At 44.9% G+C, this 11,167-nt stretch overlaps 1 protein-coding gene across 1 annotated transcript in view; it reads right to left on the bottom strand.

Moving 5' to 3' along the window:
- Positions 1-317: 317 nt before the first annotated feature.
- The window catches only part of LOC134409119 (ubiquitin carboxyl-terminal hydrolase 12-like), a 54,502-nt gene continuing 43,652 nt past the window's right edge, over positions 318-11,167 (bottom strand). Inside the window, exons 8-9 of the mRNA XM_063141701.1 lie at positions 6,355-6,433; positions 318-3,139 (exon numbers count right to left, since the gene is read on the bottom strand). Coding sequence (XP_062997771.1) covers positions 3,038-3,139; positions 6,355-6,433 — 181 coding nt within the window. The 3' untranslated portion in view covers positions 318-3,037. The remainder of the gene's footprint in view (positions 3,140-6,354; positions 6,434-11,167) is intronic.

Below are 11,167 nucleotides of genomic sequence, written 5' to 3'. Positions count from 1 at the left end.
TTGTCTAGAAGAGTCCCTCTGATGGGAGCAGAGCTTGAGACACCACAGGATCCAGCAATTCCCAGAATTTCCTCTCTCCTTCCCTCCTCATCCGCTAAAGCACCCCCCTTTCTCCCTTCTCAAAATCTTCAAAGGTTGCTTTTTTGACACTGCCCTTTCCACGATGGCTGTTAGGGATGGGAAACGGCAGGCCACCCACTCCCCGTGTAGGCCTTCGGGTCCCTGAAAACAAGGTGATACAAAAATGGAACATCTGCACTAATCTGGCATTTAAGCTTATATTCAAAACAAAACAACATCCACATACATTTGAGGCATTTCACCATTCTTGACCTTTATTGGAGTAATTTGGGGGTCATTTATTTTACAGACGTAACATCACACCTCTCTATTCCAATGTAATCCCTTATAAATCTGTAGCAAAATTGCACTTTTAATCTATAGTATATATCTTTCAATATTCTATTTCTCTCTCTCTCTCTCTCTCTCTCTCTCTCTCAAGTCAGGTAATTTTATTTGTAAAAACATTATCGCCAAATATACAAAATACAAGTTTAGTGTTCTCCTATGTTACTTTGCCATATTTGCTGTTTAGTGTCTGCACCTTTAACACATGGTGCCTGCCCATCCACTCACCTAGCCCACCCCAAGGCCTATAAGATGACAGACATCGGTTATTGACCCCAGTTTGGGTTTTCTTTTCAAGAGGATTTCTAGCAAAGGGAAAATTCACATGTAATGCAGTATCATCAACCAGTTGCATATTAGACATTATAAATCAACCACGTTGATTTCCTTTCTGAAGCAGTTTGAGGATGTGAATACTGAAACTTGAACCCAGTTCTGTAAACAGTTCTTGTTTGTTTGTACAGTAGAATGTGTTGCCAACGGAATGCCACTAGGCACACAAAAGAAAACAGCAAGATGGCATACACAGCTGCTGTAAGAAGATGAAGAGTATGTGATGCACTGTTTGGACAAGCTAATTGTTTTTGGTAAAAACAGCACAAGTTAGGGGACTGCATCAAGTAAATCTCGTTGGCAGCTGCCAATGTGCATTACATAGAGGGCTGTTTTGAGACAAGCAGAGCGAGCTTTCGTGTTATAACAAAATGGAAAGCCACGCCTCCATTTCCACTCATCTGTCCCAATACGGAGCTCCGCATATACACCAATGCCCACAAGGAGCTCCTGTGCCTTTCCTATTCTTTGCAAAAGAGGGAGCTGATAGGGTGACCCAATGGAAAGGAGGACAGGGGCTCCTGTATCTTTAACAGTTGTATTGAAAAGGGAATTTCAGCAGGAGCTGTTTGTATGCATGCAGCACCTGGCGAAATTCCCTCTTCATCACAACAGTTAAAGCTGCAAGAACCCTGCCCTCTTTTATTTCTGGTCAAGAGGGCAGGGCTCCGGCAACTTCAACTGTTGTGATGAAGAGGGACTCTCTCCAGGTGCTGTATGCATACAAATGACTCCTGCTGAAATTCCCTTTTCAATTCAACTGCTAAAGATACAGAGCCTTGTCCTCCTTTCCACGTGGTCACCCTAGGAGCTGATCTGTGCACACCCCCTCCCCTCTATAAAAGTAGCCTGCACAAAGGGTCTCTCTCAGTTTAAATAAACTGGTGCGGACACATTCCACATGAGGATGCTATGCAGGCACATCAAAAGTTCCCACACCCCAAACTGGTTACAAGATCAGTATAATCTATTGAGTCGGTGATAGTAACTGGAACACAGCGAAAAACAATTTTCAAATGAAGTTAAATAATGCTTGCAGAGTCTTCTCAATTGCACATATTTTTTTTCTAATAATCCTTGGAGTTACGATATATAAAGTTGGTAAGTAGACACTAACTAACCCAGTCTTTGTAAGATTGCCTTATTTTTCTCTTGTTGATGCAGCAGTAGCGTAGGATCGCGGCAACAATTATTCAGAGGCAAAAGGTCAACAGATCAAAAGGAATGCTTCCCAAGGCATCACTACACGTTAACCTGAATGGTTTCTTTCTAAACCTCCATTGTTTCCAAGACAAAAATGATTACATCAGTTAACCCTCACTGTGTTGCTTAGTATGCATTTACAGCATGTAGATCTATTTCTAAAGTTGCTTCTGTGTGTGTCTCTGTGTAGAATTTATTATACAGTGAAATGAACACTAAACAGATCCCGTTTCAGTAGAGGGCACTTCTGGCTTATATAATAGCTCCAAGAAATACAGTAACTTCAGCTTTTATACTTGACATGACCCCAAAGACTTGAATCTTTTTCTTTGCTCCCCTGGATTCTGCAATATTGTGGCTCTGAGTCAAAACTGCTAACAAAAACAATTAAGTATAATAGATTATAAAGCATATAAAAATTACTTTTCAAGGAGATTTGGGGAAAGAGACAAAAAAAGTGGGGGGGGGACACATAGAATAAATAGTGTTATCTGAAATCAAGATGACGCCTTCGAGGAAATTCACAACGCTGTAGAAACATGAACTTTTTGTCCTTTTTCTATTCATAAAATTAAAGGCGTGGTGCTTCCAACGTGACTTAACCTGGTGGCATTCCTGAAGTCCTGAGCCACCAAAACCAGTCATCAATTTCCTCCTGCTCATATCCTAAAACCAGTCCAGAGCCAACACTGAAGATTTAAATCATTCTGCTAGAATACAGAAAAATGACAATAAGAGAAACCAAGGGAAAGTCTCAGGCCGTCATTGAACCGTGAACAAATTCCACAATGCTACTTTAAGGACACCTTCCTTGGTTCTTGAACAATTAAGCAGCCAGGTTTCAAGTAGAGGTAACAGAGATTTTGGAAATTAGCACGTATAAAATAGCCCAGAAAGAAATCCGGAGCAAAATGTATCCTTGCAAATGGAAGTCGTCTTCCTTGTGGAAACGGCCCAGCTAATCTCCTGTGGATCTCCTGTGGTCTTATGGCAATGACAAGGAATTGATTTTACTATCACTACGTTGTCCTGTCTGGGCACAGCCTTGATCCCTTCTTTTGTACACCTGTAAGGTGTTTTAAAATGTGCTGTCTTAGTCCCTTGATTGGTAGAAGAGGATATATCCAGATTCTGAGTTTTTGGAAATGTCCGATGTTAACCCATAGAATTCTTCAATTGCTTGAGCGTCGATTTTCTGCAATTTAAGGCAACAGCCAGATTAGTGCTAGATTTAGCAACACTGCCTATTTCTTCTCATCTAGCACTCATAAACTCCCTCATTGCAAACGGGGTTTTTACTACGGGGGTTAACAGTGGGGCACGGAAGACAACATCAGAATTAATCCACATTAAAACTTCCCAATACTCCACTGGATAAGCTAACCAGCTGCTTAAATTTGATCATTAACCATACATTACCCCATTTAGTCTATTAGAGGAGGACTTACTGGCAGTGAATCAGATTTACCTATTAAGGCTACCAGGGAGTAAGCCCCACACTTACTTCTGAGAAGACACATACAGGACTGCACTATAAAACTCATTTACTAGTCAAAAAAGTTGCCCCTGATAAGTCACAGGCAGCAATTTTTGAAATGTCGATTAATATAAAAACATACAAAATCTGTAAGCATCAAATGCCACCTAGAAAAGGCATTTCCCCAATACATCTTCTAGGATGCTACCTACTGCATTACATGTGTGTACCATCTAAAAACAACCACACTGTTTTTATTATTCATTTGCACCAACCAGCCCTCCTCATCTTGACTACTGTGAAATTTCTTCAAAGTCCTTTCCCTCAAGCCTCATTCCACATCTGCCCCCCTTCTCTAATTCAATGGCCTTCTCCAAGCTCCTCTTCAACCTCCTTGCTTAAGAGTTCCTGCTTCCCTTTGTCCAGGGGCCGCTTCAGATTGGCCCTAAATGAGGTATTAATCTGAGCCAAACTGACAACTTGCCCTTCCCTCACAGAAGCTAGACTGCAAAGCATTTAGTCTCCTTGGTAATTCTATGGCAACATACCAGCTAAGCATAACAAAGGTCCAGATCCTGTTACACCATTCTGAAATTGGGGGAACAAGAGATTCCTGCCCCTGCCCCCCATTAGCTGCTATACATTGGCTGCAGTAAGAAGACTGACTTCATGTTCCAAATCTTTCATTGACAAGGTAACATAACAAACCTATTTTTGGATGTCAAATAATAGCTGTGGCTATAAATCAATGCGATAATTTCAGTTCCTCTGAAATGGGAGGGGGGGAGGAATTAAGGAAACCTGCACATATCAAACTACAGTGCCAACAAAATATGTGTGTTTGATAAATACAACTAAGCTGGTAAGTATCACCGAGGGTTTGTAAAAATATATTTCAAAATGGGCAGATAATAATCTTGGGAGCAGAGTTTCCAATATCCACCGCTGTTCTTTATTAGACTTATCCAGGTTCGAGACCAACCTTGATTGAAGTTCGCCTTCTGCTTCCTCATAAATGCTTTAAGGGTGTCAGGCAGGTTTAATAACAAAATACAGATTTTACTTAGCGGAACTTTTGTGCAAGCTCTGCCTACTAATAATGCACATGCTGTCTTCTATCAAACAGTAATGGGTTGGACCCAGATATGCCCCCATGGAAAGGGGCAAGCGGAAGCTGGCTTTCCCACCCACCCCTCTGCCCAGCAGCCCAGAGCCTCCTGGAAATGCTACCTCAAGAGTTGGGGGACCGGATAAGAGGAGGGGGCTGAGCGGGTGGAGACCACAGACAGGAGGTGGGCCTTCCAGCTGATATCCCACAGTCTCTTCTCTCCCCACCAGCCCCTCTGTGCCAAAGCTTACCCCAGTGAGCAGGGTGCCCCGACCCTCAGACCTACCCAGAGTTGCTGGGGATCCAACCTGGAACTTTCTGATTGCAAAGCATGTGCTCTGCTGACGAGCTACAGCTCCGCCATGATGTCAGGGCGCCTGAATTTCACAGCACCATTTAGACAGCCAAAAAAAAAAAAGACAGGCAGGCAGGGGGTGGCCAGGCAGTGAAAATGGGTGCGTGCCCCTGTAAAAATCCTAATTGTGGGGATGGCAGCAACATCAGAGCTCCCTTCTCAGTAGCCTGGTTGCCATTTTCATTCTCCACAGCACACTGAATGCACCATGGTTCCAAGGCATTACGGTGGGGGAAGCGGCAGACAGCACGAAGAATGGCAGCCAGCAGTGCCGGCCATTCCTCCCGCCACAAGGCCCCAGAATGACACTGTGTTTGGAGCATCAGGAAGGAAGAAAATGGTGGCCAGGCCAACAGGAACAGATCTCTGCGAGAAATTACTTTAAAAAAAGAAGAAGAAGAAGAAGTGACAAATAGCTATTGTTATCACTGAGAGAGGTAAGCCCTCCCCACAGGGGTGAATTCCCCCCAACCCCCTGAAATGGATTCCTGTTCAGAGGCCTGAATTCATTCCCCTGACACAGATAAAAATAGTTGAAGTTAGAATTTAGGCAATCTTCACCCCAACCTAAAATATAGTCATGAAGTCTGTGCTTTACTTGTTGCAGTAGGATGTTGTGTTGTACTAACTGTTGGGAATTCATAAGAACATCAGAAGAGCCCTGATGCTGGATCAGACAGAGGGTCCATCTAGTCCAGCACTCTGTTCCCACAGAGGCCCACCAGCTCCAGGACACGGCACAACCGCACCCTCCTACCCATGTTCCCCAGCAACTGGTGCACAAAGACTTACTGCCTCGGATACAGGTGGTAGCACACAACCATCCGGCCTAGTAGCCATTGATAGCCTTCTTCTCCAGGAATTTATCCAACCCCCTTTTAAAAGCCATCCAAATTGGTGGCCATCACTTATTATTTATTTATTTATTTATTTAGCACCATCAATGTACATGGTGCTGTACAGAGTGAAGCAATAAAATAGCAAAACCCTGCCGCATAGGCTTACATTCTAATAATCATCTTGTGCTATGAGTTGTTTAATTTTTGACCTGCCTGGTTAGCATGTGGTGCTAATCTCAAACCGGTACTCGCCACCGGTGGTTTCTGCTTTTACTTCCATTACTGCCTTGCCATTTGTGCATGCTTTTGCCTTTGATCACACTGGTAAAGAACCGTCACTTTTTCTGCAGTTGAGAAATCCCTAAGATCTGAAAAGTAAAACTGGCTCCCATTTTCTTTTCCAATGCCATGAATCCATCACCACTCACAAGAAAAATTAGCCAGGCTGCAAAAGAATTCTTTGTGACCTGCACACTGCTATTTTCTGCAATCTTACAGGTTGCACTCCACTTTATCGCTACTAGAGTAGCGACTTAAAGTAACCATGTGAAATAAAAACACCTTTGACCAAAGGCAGCATGAAAAGAGTTTTTACGAGAGCCTGAAAACCGGGTGTGAGATATAGACCTACCTCTACAATGTCATCGTCAAATAGCAACCAAAACCCATGGCTTTTCACAATGGTGATATAATGTCCACGGTTTGGCCCACTGTGACAAAGGAGAGACGTTACATTAATGGTGGTTACTGAAACTTTGCCTTTAAGAACTTACCAACAGTATTATTATTATTATTATTATTATTATTATTATTATTATTATTTGGTTTTCAACCAACTGTTCTCCAAATTGGCTTCCAACACTTCTTGAAGTAACATAATTATGTAAAACAAAGCAAATAAAAAATGGAACACAGTTAACAGAAGAGCCGTCAAAACAGCGTGCACACACTGAAATTAAATCTGTAACCATCAGCATTAAATAAGTATTATAAAGCAAGTAAGGAACAGGCCTATTATTCCAGCTATAATCAAAGTGCAGAATGGTCTTTGACACAACAATTCATAAACAAAGCGGCCCATAAGAACTCCCGAAGAGCCCTGGCGGATCAGACCAATGGTTCATCTAGTTCAGCCCCTGCTTTCCACAATGGCCAACCAGATGCCTTTGGGACGCCCACAAGGGAATGTCTCATCCTGACGTGGCTTCCAGGAGCTGGTATCCAGTGGCACGTGCTGCCGCTATGAAAATGGAAGGGTCCAAAACATCTAAAGCAGGGGTGGAGAACCGTTTTGAGGTGTGTGTGTGGGGGGGCAGATTGCTCACCAAAAGGCCCACCGGGAGCTGGATGACATCAGGGGGTGCAGGGGGTGATGTCATCACTCTGCTCTCTGGATCCCCCATTCCCTGTTGTGGGAGAGCCATGGAGTTTTCCTCCTTGCACGGAGAACGGGATTTGGCCAACTCTGGGCGGAGTAGAGGTTGAGTCCCTGGCTTCATGCAGCACCCCAATGGACGCTGCAAGGAGCAGGGGCTGAATTCCCACCACCAGCGTCCCCTGCTGTTATCTCCAATCTCAGGTTGGAGATAAGAGAGGTATGCCCTTTCGGGTGGGCTCCTCCACCCCCTGGAAGAGCCCTGGGAGGGTGGTAGGGAATCCAAGTAGTACCAACTACTTAATCTGAGGTTTTTGAAAGTTGTGCAAGAGCATAGTTATGCTTCCGTTCATTTCAGCACGAGGAGCTTAGGATGACGTTCAGTACAAAGCAGGCCCGTTTGGGTCTTTTAGAGTACTTAGTACACTCATAATGAGAGAGGTGGTATTTTCCAGGGTCCCTGAGCAAATTTCTTTACACCCATCCAGTAAATCTTACTCCATAAAATTGGTTCCCTCGTGCAATGTTTTAATTGGCGGGCCTTGTCGTTCAACACTGCTAAAGCAAAACCAACTCACCCCAGGATTAACTCTGACAATACACCACTGTGCCGCCTGGTGGCGCTGGCCGTACGAAAACCTTGGTCAAACTGGACGGCTTTAAATAACTTCATTGTTCCAAAAATAGCATTGACTTCAATTTCGCCTGCATCTGGCTTTGACAAATAACTCCTCATTTTCAAACAATCAGTGCAACACATTCACGTATAATCTATATGTGCACATGAGGAGAACGATTAAATTAATGTGCTTGGAGGAGAGGGGAAAAAGCTAATCAAAAGGGTTTGGGGGTGTGTGTGTGTGATTTAAAACAACTACGATGATTGTACAACTGAGATGGGACTAAACATTCAGCTGCAGTAACAACATAAAATATGTTGGGCTCCACAATTCAAGAAGGACGCAGACAAGCTGGAGCGTGTTCAGAGGAGGGCAACCAGGATGATCAGGGGTCTGGAAACAAAGCCCTTTGAAGAGAGACTGAAAGAACTGGGCATGTTTAGCCTGGAGAAGAGAAGATTGAGGGGAGACATGATAGCACTCTTCAAAGACTTAAAAGGTTGTCACACAGAGGAGGGCCAGGATCTCTTCTCGATCCTCCCAGAGTGCAGGACATGGAATAACGGGCTCAAGTTAAGGAAGCCAGATTCCAGCTGGACATCAGGAAAAACTTCCTGACTGTTAGAGCAGTACGACAATGGGACCAGTTACCTAGGGAGGTTGTGGGCTCTCCCACACTAGAGGCCTTCAAGAGGCAGCTGGACAAGCATCTGTCGGGGATGCTTTAGGGTGGATTCCTGCATTGAGCAGGGGGTTGGACTCGATGGCCTTGTAGGCCCCTTCCAACTCTGCTATTCTATGATTCTATGATTCTATGTACTGGTCATCAGTTCCAAACAGGTTTGCCCTAGTTAAACTATCACAGGGGATGCAGATCTTCAGGAAAGTAAGTAAACTGGTGGAGACTGGTGCAGAAGAGGCAGAGAAAGGATGGGCAAAAGGGAAGCGCTTTGCATAAGGACAGGAAAAAGAAGAATGGAGATGAAGGAGAGTTCTCTTTCAAGGCTTGCAGTGAAGGGCTGTAATCAACGATCATGTCATAGAGCCCTCCCGATGTGTTGGACTGCAGCCCCCCCATCATTCCCATCCAGCAATGGCTGGGTATGATGGGAGTTGTAGTCCAACACATCCAGAGGGCATCAGGTTGGGGAAGGCTGATGTAAAAGAATGTGAGGTATGGTCTTAGTGTGGAGGGCGCTGGATGACAGCGAGCAGGTGGACCCCTTTTTCAAAGTGCACAGTAGCCACGTGAGGATCGATGTACGGAATCCGCTGCCACAAGAGCGACACCAGCTCATAGGGCCGGCCCAAGATATTTTGGTTCTTGTGGCTGAGCAGCAAACGCTCATTTCCCCCTCCCCAACCCAAAGCAAGGTTCTCTTGTAGAGTAAGAACAGAATGAATGCAGGCAGTGTCCTGTGGATCTTTAGAAAGAAAACAGTCCTAGGATTTCCAGCATTCCCCAACCAGCTGGCTGAGGCACGCCGGGAGTTGTAGGACTCCCCACCCCCACCCCCTGCACATCTAAACATGCATAGCATTGTGCCCTTAATTAGGTAACACACGGCTAGCCTTTCATGACACCCAAAATCCGCTTCCTCGGTCTGCGTAGTGCCAAGGCCGGCCCTGCTAGCTTAGACAGGGAATTGGTCCAACTCCGAGAGGAAAGGAGGCCTTATTAATGGCTATTAATGGCCATGACAGCAAAATGGACTTCCACTGCCTGCAAATAGTCAAAATCATGGGGCGCTGCTGCCGTCCTCCCTTGCACATGTTCTGGCATGGCCGGAAACAGAAAAGAAGACAAAATGGACCTCTGGTAGAATCCAACAGAGCTCTTATCTCTTTTGTTTATGTATTTAAAATATTTCTAGGCTGCCTTTCAGGGCAAGAGCCCTCGCAAGGCAGCTTATGCCGTAAAGTTCCACACAATAAAAACAGTAACAATGAATAAAACTAACAAATAGCAGCCATAAAACATCCAGCCTAGATAGTAATCTCTACCTATAAAGCAGAAAGCATGTGGGTGTCACGTATTTCCGGAAACGTTTACCCACTTCCAGATGAGTTAGAAACTTGAAATTTGACATGGTGATAGGTCTGGCTGTACAATGTATCCCAAAGGTCTAAAAACATGAATTTTGGGGTTTAAAGTATTTTTTAAAGAATTTAATAAAAACCTAGGTTTACGCCTACAACTCCCAGCATGCCTAAGGTGGGAGGCCAGACTTACCAACCTTTGGCGGCCATTGTGATACCTAAGGTCAGTCTTGAGAAGACAACCCAATTCCACATAAAAGGAAACAACCCACTTAAATGGGCTGCATCCATTTGCGGTGCCTCCTCCCGCCTGCCGCTGTTTTGTCAGAATCTGGGAGAAGCAAGCACACAGCTTTCACCCTTAAGAGGGAGGGAGGAATGGGAGGCACTCTGTGCATGGCCAGAAAGAGACCCAACGAAGGGGGGGGGGGACTACCTGGCCCTTCAGTACATTCTGCTGATGGAGCACTTGGTGGGTGAGAAGCGCTTACTGACAGCCGCTTACTTTCCCCTCCTTCTCAATACTCCTCCTCAACCCTCTATCGAAGAGCGGCATCGGCAATGAGAGGAAGGAAGCACCTCTCAGAGGACGTTGGCATCTGCGAGCCGCCAAAGGCATGCTGGGAGGTGTAGTACTGGCACGTAGTGTGGCATATTTTAAATAAAGCATGGGTTAGCAAACCAAGTCAGTATGTGCAAACCACGACGCTATCTCTCAGTCCTAACTCAGCCCCCACTTTCCTGACCTCTCACTAACTGTCTTTGTTCTCCTTCTACCTGACTTTCTCCATCTGCCACTCACCCCGCCCTCCGTTCCATTCTAGCCTCAGCTGTCAGTCATTCCTCCATTCACTCTTCTATCAAGGAGCAGCATTGGCAACAAGAGGATGTCTCAGAGGACACGGGCACCTGCGGGCTGCCAAAGGCATGCTGGGAGGTGTAGTACTGGCATGTAGAGTGGCTGATTTTAAACAAAGCTTGGGTTAGCAAACCATGTCAATATCTCTCAGTCCTAACTCAGCCCCCACTTTCCTGACCTCTCACTAACTGTCTTTGTTCTCCTTCTACCTGACTTTCTCCAGCTGCCACTCACCCCGCCCTCCGTTCCATTCTAGCCTCAGCTGTCAGTCATTCCTCCATTCACTCTTCTGTTCAATGGTATAGGCAGGCTTTTACATCATATTCATAAACTTTATTCAGTAATTCCTGCATCTGTCTTGGAATGTTGTGGTTTAGTTATGACAAGGGAAAAAATGCAGCATAAATAAAATCTCATCAAGTTAAAAGGCCTTGGAAAACATTTTTTTTAAAAAAAAAATCACTTGGCACTTAAAAGCCATTAATGCAGTCACTCGGCAAGCCTGCCTGGGAAAACGAAATCCATAAGCAGGGTGCCCCAACTAAGATGG

This window comes from Elgaria multicarinata, chromosome 15 (assembly GCF_023053635.1).
Source record: "Elgaria multicarinata webbii isolate HBS135686 ecotype San Diego chromosome 15, rElgMul1.1.pri, whole genome shotgun sequence".
Taxonomy (NCBI): domain Eukaryota; kingdom Metazoa; phylum Chordata; class Lepidosauria; order Squamata; family Anguidae; genus Elgaria; species Elgaria multicarinata.
Note: the sequence above shows the minus strand (reverse complement) of the source record. Positions and strands in the feature narration are given on the sequence as shown.